At 43.5% G+C, this 15,622-nt stretch overlaps 1 protein-coding gene across 2 annotated transcripts in view; it reads right to left on the minus strand.

Annotated features, from left to right (window-relative positions):
* Positions 1-15,622, minus strand: part of runx2b (RUNX family transcription factor 2b) — a 61,636-nt gene that overhangs the window by 28,794 nt on the left and 17,220 nt on the right. For both annotated transcript variants that reach the window (XM_088002207.1, XM_015002430.2), the window contains 3 exons: positions 8,548-8,813; positions 6,618-6,774; positions 3,901-4,005 (listed from right to left, as the gene is read on the minus strand). In XM_088002207.1, the coding sequence (XP_087858333.1) occupies positions 3,901-4,005; positions 6,618-6,774; positions 8,548-8,813 (528 nt within the window). The remainder of the gene's footprint in view (positions 1-3,900; positions 4,006-6,617; positions 6,775-8,547; positions 8,814-15,622) is intronic.

Here is a 15,622-nt window from a genome sequence, read left to right on the forward strand (position 1 = left end):
CCTGCATGCAAAACGCTGTGTGTGGCTGGAAACTAACGCTGCGCGTCACTCTGAACACACCGCCCCCACGGGAAAACAAGGCGGTGGGAGCATTATGCTGTGGGGATTCCTTTTTCCAGCAGTGGAGGGAAGTAAGTAATAAAGGTCAACACAGAAAAAAAAACAGTTAGAGGCTGAAATAGAGTTGAATCTCTGCTGGCTAGATCCAAACATTTCCATAAAGTAGAATCTTTGGTACAACTAAAAGTTTTATGTTCAGATGTTCAACAATTTGAGCTACTTTTGATAGGGTTTTAGTCCAATTCACTTGCAGCTGCAACTGAAGCAAGCAGTGGGACTGACTCAGTGGATGCATCGAGATGCACGCCACAGTTTGTTTGTGAATTGTTTTCTCCCGTTTCGCAGTTATGCACAACTACGTATGGGTGCATCAGATAAAATCCCTGCAAACGCAGAAGTTTTTGACTAAAACTTGACAAAATGTGAAAAAAATCTAAGGGGTTTGTATACTTTTGCAAGACGATGCACGGTACAATTAAGATTTGAATAACTTTTTGTCCCCCTTTCTCACAACAAGTAAAACTCGGAGTCCTCCTGTGCAGTTGCTCGCGTCTCTTTAACTCGGCTCTGGTTTTCTAAACAAACTCAGTTCCGACTCCCATCTGCTCGCCACCGAGTAATGGGACTTGTTTGAAAGTCCTCTGACGGGGGACAGCAGATGCACAGGAAATGCTTTTGATCAAACACTGGTGCGAAAGGGAGGTGGTGGCGGCGGCGGCGGCGGCGGTGGTGGGGGAAATGAAGTGGGCGTGATTGTGAGAGAATGCGCGCTTCCAGGACAAGCATGTGCCTTTGTCTCGGGGCGCCATGTCTGCGCAGTGCTGACTGTCGGGTGTGCGTGAGGCGTTTTTCTGGCACCGAACGCCGGTTTCCTACAACACTGAGTGATGGTGGTAGTAATCCTACTGTCTCCTGGCTCCTCTGTGTCCTGGTGCCATATGTGACCGTGCAGGCTGGCTGGGTGGGTGGGTGGATTGTTTGTGATGTGATATTGTTCCCTGAGACGCCTTGAGATGAGAATATCGTTTTTTTTTGTTTTTTTTTCATGAATAGGGAGGAGGGTTGTGGAAACAGCTGCATGCCAGACCAGTTGGCACTGTTGTCTACAGTAAAGTTTTTTTTTTCCCTCCTCAGTTGTTTTTATGTGGGCCATTAAAAGAAGCTGATGCTAGCACTCTGCTACCCGGACTACCCTTTCAGGAATACTTTGTCTCACGTTTATGTAAGACAGGAAACTGAACATCGGTTCGCCTTTATTTAACTTCCTATCGCTTGTCGGCTTGTGCATGTCAGAACTTTTCAGCTGAAATACCTTAGCGTCTCCCGTCGATTAGCTTTAGCTTTTAGCCGTTGGGCCACTTCTACGGTTTAGTTAAAGCGCAGCTGTTGTTTTCAACATCAAACAGTTCAGTTTGTGAAAACCAGAGGAAATGCTTTGGCTCTTAAAGGATTTGTTCAAGTTCCAGTGGAGTTTTTATCAGAACCAGAAGTAAATGTAGAAAGGCTGATAGCTTGTCAGCTTGCGACTAAGGATCCAGTTGACTTGAGCTGTTTGAAGGAACACCAAAACTACTCACACTATATTAGTGTATTTTATGTCTCCACTCACAAGTTTGTTAAGTTTATAGTTGTTCTTCCAACTAAATGTCTTCCCATCAACAGCTGAGACCATATGAATCAGTTTTCTGGGAGTGGCGTAAACATTTGGATTTAGCGACAACCTGTGGCTAAATAAAGAGGTTTTTTTAAAGAATGATCCAGATTAAAGTAACATTATAGTTGATTGGATAATTTAGCAGAGTAACAAGAATGTTGTCCAATTGAGGAAACCATGAGAAGCAAAAGCCTCTTGCAAAAGTGTAGACGTTCGTAAGCCACTAATGCCGCGTCGTGTGTCAATTCTCTAAATTGTCACAATTAGTTCAAACAATGTCACGTATCGTACCGCTAGCCTTTTTCCTCTCCTCCTTCTCTCTTTCTAAATTTCCTTTTTAGAAATTTAACGACTCAAACTGAACTACAACTTTAATTGCTGAACCCATTTTTACCCGTACATTGCTACTTCTTTGCTTCCTACTTCCATTTCTATACTACTTCAAGCTCATGCAGTCAAACCATCAATTTGTCTATCTTTGTAGTTACATAATTTCCTGAATAATGGAAGGAAATAGCCATAAAAATGAAATACTATATTTACATAATATAGCATTATGTTAATAACTTTTAAAGACATCGCACCCTATTTTCATTCATCCTGGTTTGACTTGAAACATGACAGATAAATCGTCTTTGGTCAAACCCAAATGATACCAAACTACCTTCTTCTTGTGAAGTATTAACTTAAATCACACAACCACAGTAATCACTGTCTTACAGCCAACACTAAGTGTAGTAGTAATAATAATAATAATAATAAACACTTTAAATTATCAGGTAGGATACAGCGAATACACCTTGGCTCGTATAAAATGACGCATTCTTGGTACGGAATGTCCTGCAGAGTCTGGTGTTTCCCAACCCTGGCCATCAAGGCACACTGCCCTGCATGTTTTACACGGTTCCTTGCTGAAACATGCCTAATTCAGATGATTGCAGTTCAGTAAAACGTTGTTAATCAGCCATAAATAACACTCCGGTGCGCTGAAGCAGGGAAACACCTACAACATGCAGGGCAGTGTGCCAAGAGGACGAGCATTGGGAAACACCGCTGCAGAGGATGCCCCCTCCCCCCCACAAATCGCACCCCGGGAACATTTGTATGCGAAACCAACAAAAATACCATTTTCATTCCCTCACCGTTTTTTTTTTTGAGAGAGTAAAATGATCAGCATCTAAGCACAGCTGCAACCTAACAGATGTCTCCTGTGAAAGTCTAGATTGTTGATATCGGCTTATAAAACTTTGCATTTGCTGTTTTTTTTTTTTTTTATATATATATTATTGCCAAAATCTAAAGCAGGGGACTGAGAAGTGGAGATAAGAGAAGAAACTGTCAGAGTGGTGGAAGGCTAATAGCCAGTCAAGACTTGGGGACTACAGCTTAGTTGATTTTGGCATCTGATTGTTGTAAAACGGGTGAGAACATTTGGAAACATATTGAGCAACCCCAATCCTGATGTTTGGATTTCACCCCAATCCTGATGTTTGGATTTCATGGTGAATTTGGATCAGATGGATTTTGTTCAAAGATATTCTCAGAGACATGAAGGGAAGATGGAAGATGATAGGGAAGATGATGCAGGTCCAAGCTGATCAAAACAAAAAACAAAAACAAAAAAAACAGCATACACTTGCAATGACAAATTTTCTACAATTTTTTATCTGATTCATGTTTCAATGGCAGAGATGCAGGACTGTTTTAACGCCTCAAAAAACTGATTTAGATTCTGTCAATTTTACCATCAAAACATTGCAGGTATTCATTGTCATACCTGCAAACTATCCAACTGAAGAGATCACATTGAGAAGGAGCAACCTTTATATGCAAATACGACTATTTTTCCAAAATTTAACTGCGACATGACATCTGATCACGAGTAAGAGAACTATTCCTAATAATTTCACCGAGTATCAGTTGGGAAAAAGAAATCAGCAATTCCCCCTTTCAGATTTAAAAGCAGATCCACAATCTGTTCTTGCACTCAAACTTTAAACTGTGGGAAATATAATATAAGCTTGTATTTATTTTTTTTTTTTTAAATACCTTTCAGTTTTGATTTCCTGTCTTGTCACTCACTGACTCATCTTTCTCAAGACAAACTCAACTGGAAGAAATGTTTTTCGCGCGCTCTGGCACGCTGCCTTACTGTGCTGCGAGTGCATGCATGCATCGGTACTCACTCCTGGGCTCACGCGGTCCGTCCACGGTGACCTTTATGGCTCGGTGGTACGTGGCCACTTGCGGTGGGTTGGTGAATACCGTGATTGTCAGTGTGAAGCTCTTGCCTGTGGTGACATCAAAGAAGATCAAAGGATATGCCATCTGCAAAGACAATGTCTGGCATTTATCTCTAAAACCATTCCTAAGTCACGAGTGTCACAGCGATCACGTTACAAGGAGATGTTGGCCTAAAGAGAACGATAACAAAATAACAACATTAAATCAGCTCTGTTTGGGTAAGTGCTCAATTTAGTTTTGTGGAGTTGCGTCGCAGCAGCCAGCATCTCGTTATCAAGAATCTCTACTGCCGTGTGGGACGGCGAGAGGCATTTTAATAGTCACTTCCTTTCTTGATAATCCCCAGCAGTTGTTGCCTTGGGGCTGAGCGCTTGTCTGTGCAAGCGCGTGTATTCCCATGTTCATGCACGAGGAATGCTGTGAATCATATCACAACAGCCAAGTCAGCAGCTACACTAACTTCTGAGGTATGCAGACGTGCCGCGCAAGCGTGGCTGCAAGTGGGAAACGGGAAAGAGGGGAGAGGGAGGGAGGGACGGAGGAGAGGGAGCAGCTGTCCATTCACTCGCAGCCATCCGGGCGCACGGACCCTCCCCTCTCTCTTCCACTTTACAACCTCAGTAAACATGGCTCTCAAAGAGATGGACCGGGCAGATAGCAGCGGCGACAGGTGACCCACATACCTCCACTGAGGTGCGAGGGGGGGAGAGGGAGATGAAAACGCCGCCATCATCCTGTAATCAACATGTAGGCCTGTCGCCATGAACAATAAACCAATCGATCGCGTGACGAATTAAAACGATTGTGGTTTTCTCTCTTTTGTCCCTCTGGATGGTGAAAGTCTTCACTTTGGTGCTGAACTGGCCCTGGTTTTTCTGAAGAACATTTTTTTCCTTACCCAGACTTCAGTCACAGACAATTAGGAATTTTAAATAAAACGTAAAATAAACAGTTAACCGTGACGTCACTCGTAGAATTAGACTGAACAAATCTGCTTTTACGTAATGGACGCATCGCCACCGATACCCGATGTAGAATTTTTTTCAATACTGGGACCGACACAGATATTAATATCGGATCGTTGAGCCTCCAGGTAGAAATTGCAGTCTTTTAGCCAAACATAGGGAACTAAAAAAATGACTATCCTGGACAAGGCAGGAACCTTATGCATAGTGATGACCATAAACATACAGCCAGAGCTTCAGAGATGGGTTCAGATCGCAGCATTTTCATGTGTTACATGAACATATAACACATCCACACCTTGACCCGACTGAGATTCAAAAATGGCCGTCCACAGGTGCTCTCCTTCCCATCTTCCTTCTACAGGCGGGGAAAGCCGGTGGAGACTTTTACTCTCCCAGAAGACTGGCAGCTGTGACTGCAGTGAAAGGTGGATGCAAAAAAAGCATGCCACACTTTCCAGATGTGATTCCCACTTTATTAAGCCACACTTCATGTCTCATCACAGAAGAAGCACACTGCAGCCTGTGGTTGTGTTGCGCTCGCGTGAAAACGTCAAAGGGATGTGAATGCAGTACCGGTGCTCCTATTATTAGCCAATTCCTGTGGAACACCATTAAGTCCAAAGATCTTGTCAGGAGTATCTGATTCCTCTCTGAATAACCTGCCCCATGCGTCCACGCTATCGTCGTCCGCATCAGGCCTGTAATTATCGATCCCCGTCCGCCCCCGCCTGGCTCCGGCTCCCTCTCTGGCCGTGACTTTTAGCTATCTAACATGCTATCAGTTCTCTCCGTTTGTACTTATCTGTCACCGGAGGGTATTCATTTCAGACACCTCGTATTCCGATCCACCCTCCTGGCTCCTGTGTCACTTCCTGTTGCGAGATTCTGTGTCTCAGCAAAAGCCGCACGAGGAAAGGTTTCCGTGGCAACCGGTCGCGGGCGTCCACGCGACCGCTCTATGCTCATCGACCCGTTTGTTTGTTTTTGTTTTTAACCGACAGCTACCTGTTGCGATCGCTTTAACTGGGGAAGGAGGGAGGGCGGGGAGATTCAAAAGGGAAAAAAAACGAACGGAGTGTTCCAGAGAAACGGGGAACGGCTGGGAGCAAGCGGCGAGTGCCAAGCGTCACGACTTGGAAATACGATGATTTACTAACGAGCGATGGGAGCAGCGAGAGATCTGAATTGTTGCTTGGTGATGCCAAGCATTCCAGGAATGTTATTGGACTGAACAGGAGTTTGTTTCACTCCGGCAGCCCGCGGATGTGGGCAGAGAACGATCAGCCACGGGGGGCCTGGAGGTGGCCGGGGAGGAGGGGGGGGACGCAACACCACCCAGCATGTTTACGGACCTGAACCAAGCCGAGGTTATGCAAGGTGAAAGGGGAAAAAAATGGAAAACGGCTTCTTTATTAGAATAAATAAATAAAAACATGAAATATTTAGGATTTCAAGAAGCATCGCCTGCTTATTGTGGATAATTAACTCTAAAGGAGCCGCGTCCTGAGCTTGCAGAAGCGACGTTATTGGCCTCTCTTAAGGATATGGGCTGTGGGATTTAGCCCCTGGAGTTAGGGAGATCATTATGTGGTTGCCACTTTGGGGGAATGTGGCCACTAATCCACACCACTGAGCCCTAATGGCTCCCTGCAGGCTGCGGCAGCGAGCGCCGAGAGAGTCTGAGGCCTCACCTCTGCCGCTGCGGCCCACGAAGCGAAGGTCGTTGAAGCGCGCCACTTGGTTCTTCATCACGCCCGAGGCGTTCCGCAGCTCGGCCGAGTAGTTCTCATCGTTGCCCGCCATGACCGTGACGACCGTCCCGTCGGGTATGTCGCCCAGGGCGACCACCTGTCGAGGAGAAGAAGGGGAGGAAATTTTTTAATCCCTTTTTCAAATCTGAAAAATATTGAGACATAAAATAAAATAAAGCAATGGAGAAAGGCTTTCTGCTCTCCTTTATTATTTCCCCATCATGCCATCCTCCTCCAAATCATGTTGATGGATGGGTTTTAATTTGTCCCTCTGAAGCGATCTGACAATAAGATAAATGTTATGATGTTAACCATCTTGAGCGTGGAGGCCTTGTGTTATCATTTAGCTTCTTGGACGCGGATAAAAGAGGACGAGCAAAACCCCGCGATAATTACAGAGCCCCCTCGTAATAACGACGGGGGAAATAACACTTATATTTCAGAAAGTTGTCACGTTTAATTCCAAGCCAGAGCCTCAGCTATACATTTCCACTGACGAGGGTCTTTGATCTGTCCTTTGAGAAATACACCGCCTAATTAAAAGGGCCTCCTTTTTTTTTTCTCTTTCTTTTTTTTTTTTTTAATCGGCGGGATATCAGGGGAAAAAATAAATGACGAGGCTTCAAAAGCCTAAAATGTTAAAAACATTATTCCTGGAGCCGCTTGTTTTTTTTTGTTTTTGTTTTGCTTGTTTATTCCTGAGGCATATTTATTTTTGTTTTTAGACTGTAAAAACACCAAATAAATCTTGTTGAAAAAGCTAAAATAAAACCTGATGTGTTTGGGTGTTTAAATATGGAGGCGGCAAAAAAAATGTGGTTATTCTTCATTCTGACACGTTTCTAAAGGATTTAAATTTGATATGATAATTTCAGTGGCTGTCAATGATATTAAAAACTAAATAGGTTTTTGATGTGAAGACATGCAGAGGTTTTCAAAATGTTGCTGTGACAAAACAGTTAAAAATACTCCATCATTGTCACCTTACTTTTCCTAAAGCATATTTAATGAGATGCCAAAGAAGCTGCAGGGATGAAGGAAGTTTTCTCTGGCTGTCTGAAGCTACTGCACCCCCCTCCTCCACCTGTTTCTTCAGACTGCCAGCCCACTTCATAGGCTCACAAGAAAGTCTAATAATCAAAATCAAAATGCTGTGCAGATCATCATAACTGTTATTCAAAACTACGCGAAGAGGTGTAATTGTTGCTTTTCTGTTTTAAATAATAATAAAAAAAAAACCATTTGACTCCTGTGATACATTTCTACTTTTTCTTTTCAAGATTTTGCATTAAAGCTGTGAAACCACCTCAGAGAAATTATTTTCTTGATGCACAATTTTAAGCATAAGGAGTTAAAATCAACTTATTAATCAGAAAGAAAAAAAAAACAAGTGGAGTTATCTTATAAATTAACATAGATGATAATACAAATTATAGAAATAAAATAAAGTGTTGTGGTGACATTTATAGAAACTGGTGCTTTTTCAGTTAATTAAAAAAAGATTAACAAATTTCAAAATGAAAAAGGACTATAATACATTTTGGAGCAACCCCATTAATTACAAATGTAGAGGGATTAAAAACATTTGGATAAGTTTAAGTCAACTTTTATTCAGTGTATTTATATAGCAAACAACAACAACAACAACAAAAAACATTGTTATCCACAAGTCCAACAAATTACAAAGAATCAAAATTCAGATCAGTTCAGGTCCTACGTGGAATTTAATCATATGTTCGGATTCAAAGACGCATTTCTGGCTTATTTCTAACTTATAACACGTTAAGCTCAAAGTTGAAAGCGGAATGCCACTCGCTGGGCTCCTACTGGGATTCCTTCTAACCGAGCAGCAAAAACACTTTGAGCTCACCTTGAAGGCCACAGGCAGCGTCTTGTTGCACCGCCAGTGGGAGGGCAGGACCGAGCAGAGGAAGTTGGGGCTGTCGGTGCGCACCAGCTCGGCTGGGTGGTCGGCGATGATCTCGGCCATGCTGCGGTTCTCATGCGGGGGACGCAGCCTCGGCACCGCGGCCGCCGCGTCCGGCTGGCCGGCCGGGGAGCTCACGTCGTTCATCTTCCCTGGGACCGGCTGGAGGCTGCTGGACGGCGGACTGAACCTCCGGCTGGCGCTGGGATCTACGGGAATTCGCATCACAACACCGTGGATTAGCGGAAAGGCGCTGCAGAGGGGGGCTCTCTCTCTCTCTCTCTGTCGGGCTCTCTCCGCTTTCTCTCACACTCGCTGCCTCTCGGTTCGGTTGAGCGCTCTAAAACTCTCTCGACTACAAAGCAGACTTTCTCCCGCGGGCGGAAAAAAAAAAAAAAAAAAAAAAAAAAGCTTTAAGGACGCGTTTTTTCTAAATCGAGAGCTTTTCCAGGGAGGAATCCACGTGCCATAACGCAGGCGCGCGCTCTCACTGTAATAACACCAAATAAATCTCCGAGCGCGCAACTAGGCTATACAGTTAAACCAGACGGTCTAAAAGGTTTTTGTCTGCTTTCGTTTGCTTTAAAAAAAAAAAAAAAAAAAAAAAAAAAGTCAAAGCGCTCCTCCAGGTGCGTCATTGAAGTCTTTGTGCCAAACAGAAAGGCGCTCTGGAAACCCGCAGGCTATGTACACATAAAGGAAAGTTTCAAAGTGAAAAGATTACGCCTCAACAATACTTAACAAGCCTATTTATAATCCCGCGACGCCTGCAAATTCAACAAATCTTTCTGGAGGTCTTCCGGCCGCGAAGCAGGTTTTGTATATAGGGTTAAAAAGCCTGGGGAAGGGGAGAAAAAAGAAAGAGAGAGAGGCAGAGAGAGAGAGAGAGAAAAGAAATGATCGCCGGTGAGATGAAGGAGGAGGGAAGGGAAAAAAAAAAAAAAACAACGAATCCCGTTTTGCGGCCGTGAATGTGGTTAGTGTTTGGAGGGCCGGGGTTCCCCGTGCGCAGGCGTTTTTGTGGTTTATATAGCCCGAGCGCCCCGGCAATTATTGCGCTGATGCGACTCCAACACGTGGTGTCTGGAGTCAGATCCGCTCCCTCCGCTCTGCGCCGCGATCTATCACGCCTCTAATGCGCTCTGCCCCCCCACACCTCCACACCCACACAACACGGACAATCGTTTTTTGTTCAGCGTCGTCTATGCGCTCCTACACCCCCTCCCCTCCCCCCCACACACATAGACACACACGAGAGGGTTACGCGGCGCGCGTGTAAACCGTGAACGTACCGACATGTCATGTCACCGTTCCCGTGGACCTGGCAGCGCGCTCCTGACGTCGGAGGTGGTCATTTCCAGTCAGACCGTGTTGAGTTACGGCGCTCGACAATGTGCGCCTAACAGCAGCGTCTCGGACTGAGCTCCCATCAAGGGCCGGAGCCACTGAGTCACCGGAGAGCGGTGAGTCAGGTAGGACGCGCAGGAGTAGGGTTTCACTTCGGGCGCAGGGGAGAGCTGCTGCGCAGGTGTAAGCCGAGATTTAGCTGCAGCAGGTATTCTACCTTTAAGCACCCCCCCGTTCCCCCCCCCCACCAACCAACTCTCCATCCAGCAGCCAACCGAGTCTACGAAAGTCACTCGAATTATAAAAAAAAAAAAAAGACTTCACCGGTTTTTCGGGCCGCACACGATGAGCTAAATCAATTACATACGTGTTTCATTAGAAGAAAACGAAACCACATGCACACGACGCCGAAAGATGAAACCTTACGTTATTTTTTTTAAATTATATATTACGCCCGAGTTTACAATAATATTCTAAAAAAAAAAATTACAAGTTATTTTAATCGTGTTTAATTTCTTTCGGCAGGAACAAGAGGAGAAGAAGAAGAGGAAGAATAATGTTCTGAATCTCATTAATTGTCTGACATTTTTTGGGTGGTTTTCCCCCCCACTTCATTGACACGCTAGAAAGGAAACGCGATAATAGAGTGACTCAGATACACAGCAGTGTTGGGTTAAATAAAATAAACTTCATAAGAATTGTAGCTAACAACATAGTGACAATAACATCACAGCAAATCACCCAGAGGCCATTTTTTCGGTTGGAAAAGGGCTTTTAGATCATATTTTTTTAAATTAATTTTTAGAAATATGCATTTCAATATTGCACTACAATTGCTACAGCATCCTGTTAAAATTATCTAGCTTGAAATGTAAGAATACAATTAAATAGGAAAGACACAAATTGATAAAGAAAATAATAATAATAATAAAAATAAAAACAGGCTATTAAATGATCAGTGGAATGAAATCTAATTTGGAAAACCACCAACTGCACCTTTACACCCACACATCAACATTAAACAAGCATAAGAAAAATATATGTATATATATTTAAATATAAGTGCAGATGCTGTTTGTTGAAAACCACAAAAAAAATCAAGAAAATGAATAAACAGAATAAAAAAATATATATAAAAAAAAATCCAGCAAAAACACAAATCTAATATTCACATCAACACAGTAGGCATGAAAAAGTAAAACAATTAAATAAGAAAATTATAATTATTACTTTTAGTTTAATGTTACATGAGAATGCTGCTCCTCTCATCTTTACTGTAAGCATCATCGAAATAAATGAAAAATAAATACATTCACCATTACTGTTAAAAAAAAAAAAAAGGACAGGCATCTTTACATCCACATATCGATGTTACACTATTTATTTATTTGATTTTAAGTGAGGATGCTGCCCCTCTCACCTCTACTAGAGGGCATCCTCTACCCTCCGTGAGGCTCTTCATCGCAGCCATCTACCACCACACACCCTCCCAGTCTAATTACCCATCAGTCTCCCAGCGAGACTTTTCTAAGTGCCACATCACACAGCGGCATGTGTATTACCATTCTGTGTTCTCTCTCTCTCTCTCTCTCTCTTCTCTTTTTCCCCCGCTGCTCCCAAACAGGCTTTTATTGCTCAGAGTCATTGAGACAAAGGCCTTTGATACTGCAGGCCTCTTTCAAAAATAAATTAGACTACTTGGAGGCACAGATGTTAGTTTATTTGGATCCTGTGAGGGGGTTTTGCAGTTTGTTTTCATGTTGTAAAGTTGAACTTGGCTTTAATATTGAAATAATAATAATAAAAAAAGGTTATGTTTCAAAGCTCAAAAAAGTGGTTTCTTGTTTTAAATAGCTTGATGGCCAAAAATATATGTGAACATATATATGTAGTCTGAAAACGGTGAGATGCATCTGGCACCTCGTCGTGAGGATGAGGTGGAGGATGTAAAAAAAAAAAAAAAAAAGTGATTGAATTACACTCCCCCCCTCTCGCTGTGCCTCAAACACCAGAAATATGGTTCGCATTGTCAAACATTCTCAAAAGATCAACTAACAAATTCATGGATGAATAAAAGTGAATAGTAGTAATTAAATCCGTAATAGTCATAAACATGGCCTTTGCAGGAACCGTGGCTGCAGTCATTCCGGCGGAGTTACATTTCAGCGGGGATAATTTCGCCTGGGCGCATATAGGCTACGTGGTGGAGCGACGTGGACGGCCTCCAAGCTCAAATGCAATTTGGGGGAGCACGTCACGGATGGGCTGGAAATCTCCGAGATTAAATATTAACAGCGATTGAGTCTATTTCATGCCATTAGCTCGATCAGATTTATTAGTTTTAATTCTGACATCCAATTCGAGGAGGGATTCAGCTGGGTTTCCAGGTATTAAACCAACTGAAAAACGGTTTTTAATCAGGCATAATATTTTATGCCTATATTTGCTCACGTCCATCCAGTGCCTGTTCGGTTTCTGCCTCCCAGTTCTCCTCACTCCTCCTTTGCTAAGCCAGTCGTGACTTTAGCCCTGACAAGCGCAGCTCATCAAAGACTGTCTGTCCCATCTGACTCCGCTTTGCTTCCCCCGCTGCACATCCAGCATCTGTCTCCCAGCTCCCGGTAGTACAGGATATGCTGCACATTCACGCAGCGAGGTTCTGCTTTCTGGCAATCAGAGGTATATTGGGCCGAACCCCCACCGCCCCCCCACCGCCACGTGAGCTTAAAATTCACCGTTTGATGTCCGCGAGAGACAGCAGACAAGTCCCCGTTATTCTTTTATTTTTATTTTTTATGTGCCACAAATATCCTATTGAATAACATTACTACTTTTCTACCTCGCTCTGGCAGATTTATTCTCCCAAAAAAGGACAAAGAGAAAGCTTTAACATATAAATCTTTTATTTTATTTTTTTTTTACAAGATACCTGACCGATCTTCCTCCTGCATTAACAGCCCCTAACAGGATGCGGTAATGAATCGAGCATGGAGCCGCTCAACCGTGCAGTAGGTCTGCAGCTCGCCTGGCGCGCAGCTGGATCTTCTCCCTCCGCTTTTTTTTGTGTGTGTTTTTCATCTACTGTGTTACACTGGCTTGGAGTCATCGCACAGTAGGAGAAGTCACTAACAGTAGAGAACCACTGCGTGCCGCGTTGAGCGGGGATGTGCGCCGTGTGATTTATGGCAATATTGTATTTCTGCCTCTCAGTTTCGATTATTTGCTTTCTTAAAAAAAAAAAAAAAAAGAAAAGAGCTCCAACTCGCCCGACGCTTTTGTGACTAATTTTCCTGTCGAGATTATCAAACGGGGAGGAAAAGTTTCTGTTGTCGGTCCCGCTCGGAGTGACGCGGCCCCGTGTGAACTGCTAATATGTGCAACCGCTGTCTATTATGTTGACAGCAAGCTAAACAAAGCGGAGAAGTCTCTCTGCTCTGCTTGTGAACGCTCTGATGTTTCAAGGGATCCCTGTAAGTTTGCAATGAACAACTCCTCACTTTGAACAGATGACAGCATGGCACAATGCTGCAGTTCAAGCAGAACGCATGCGACTTATATTTTTTTTTACTTTACTTTGTTTAACCCATTGAGATAACAATGCTTCTAATGCCAGAGTCCATAACAACAACAACAAAAAAATCATAAATATCCTACCAACAAGAACGGAATCAAAGGAGCAACTCTATTCCAGATTTCCAAGTTAACGACATAATGTAAGTCCTTCCATCAATGGGGAGCTAATGTTTGAAGAGCAGGTTAGCTTAATTTTGTACATGAGAACCATCAGAAGAACGGTTTCCTACATTTGAATAACATTTACTATTTCGGTTTGTGTTGTTAGTAGTAGTTGCCTGGTCACTGAGCAATTAGCAAACCACACTGGTTTCCAAATGTTGAGCCGAAATTATTTGATTAAATTTTGTTGGATGTCATTCCCAGACCCAAGTTCTCTCTTCAGAGAACACCACGTGCAGTAAGTAGCCAGTTATTTTGTATTTAGCAAACAAATACCGACATAATGAGTACCAACCGCTAAGAAGCAAGCCAAGTGCCACCACAGTTAATGAACTACTGTTCTAAGCGATAAAGATGTTCACTTAACCAATTCCTGAAGTTTGCAATTTATTAACTCGAACAAAAGCCCATGAAAATCCCATGATTTGTCTTTTTGTCATTAAGCACCAGTTTCACATTGGCCAAATGACTTTGTAAAAGGATTGAATTGCGATGGAAGAGACTCTGCTTCTACTTATAAAGATGACGCTTTTGTATCCATAGGTGTGTAACACTGTGCTTACAATTGATACACATCTAGATCTATACCTCTTCAAGATAAGTTACAGAACCAGAAATAGAAAAATAAAAGAACTGGTCCCAAGATTAACCCTTGCCTCCAAAACTGTGGAGTTCTTGTTACCTGTAGACACAAACCGGGTTCATTCACCCAGGTAGGTAGATTAAAAAAACAATTCAACACAAGGTAACAAAAAGCTTACATGAAGCAGCCTTTATTAAACAAGGCTATAATCCACACTATCAAATGCTTTAGAAAGATTTCCTGAAAGCCCACTACAACATGGTTTGTTATCCAAAGACGATGCTAAGCCTCTGCACTCACGCAGTTTACCGAAGTTTAGGTTCTGAAGAGAAACAATGAGAACACTTATAAACCCTATTTTTACTTGCACCCTCTTCTTACATCAGCACGCGGTGCACTCTCATCACTCAAAAGAAAAAAAAAGTGCATTCACTAAAGACTTTGGATTAAAGATCCATTTCACAGTGCTGCATTTTTCAAGACGCTAAATTATAGGTTTCTAGTGACGAGGACCAGGCTTTTTCAGCTCTAACGGGATGTTTCCACGTTTGGCAGGCTACCAGCCCAGTGGCCTGCCAGCAAGCCAATCAAGTGAGCCCACCGGGCTCTGCAACAAAACCAGCCAAAGACCCAGTCTGCCAGCCAATCAGCCCAAAAGAACACATGTGCCGCCTTGAAAGTAGCGTCACAGATAGCGGGCTGAATTGTGAACCGGGGCAGAGGACGGCGACGGGCCTCGGCTTTATTCGCCCTGACCTCATCGACGCGAGTCACATCCACACACTGATCCCAGATCAGAGCTGAGCCCTTAATGACTGTTTTTGACCGAGCCTGTGACATCACCGTGAGCCGTTGGGATGAGGACGGCACGTTCTGTGGCGTGCCTGTTAGTATGATCGTGTGTCTGGGCATTTTTAATGTGTAACTACTTTCAGAAAGTCGTACAGGACTTGAAGAAGGCTGTGCCGGCACAGTTCGTCTGATATTTTACTCAGCAAAGGCAGAGGGGAGCATTAAACGAGATGGAGACAAGGAGGGGGCGGCTGCTCGCTGCTTGTGGCAGGAGGGTGGGTGGGAGTCTGGAGGAGGGGGTATAAAGACAATTTCCTCCCCGCTCTTATTGCTCTGACTGTCTGCCGCCTACTGCCTTCACGGAGGTCCCTAATTGAGATCACTTGTACTTAAAAATAGGAACAAAAAAGGAACTTCTGCGGGCTAGAAGATGGAGAGGAGAAAATAAGGCAGTAATATGTGATGAAGGCTGCCATTAAAGAGCCCCAATGATAGATCTGAGCGACCGGAGAGCAGAGCCGAGAACTCTCTCTGAGTCTGCCAGCGAACCTTTAGTTGTTG

The sequence above is a fragment of the Poecilia mexicana genome, unplaced genomic scaffold (genome assembly GCF_051168715.1).
Source record: "Poecilia mexicana isolate PSO_F unplaced genomic scaffold, ASM5116871v1 scaffold_21, whole genome shotgun sequence".
Lineage (NCBI taxonomy): Eukaryota > Metazoa > Chordata > Actinopteri > Cyprinodontiformes > Poeciliidae > Poecilia > Poecilia mexicana.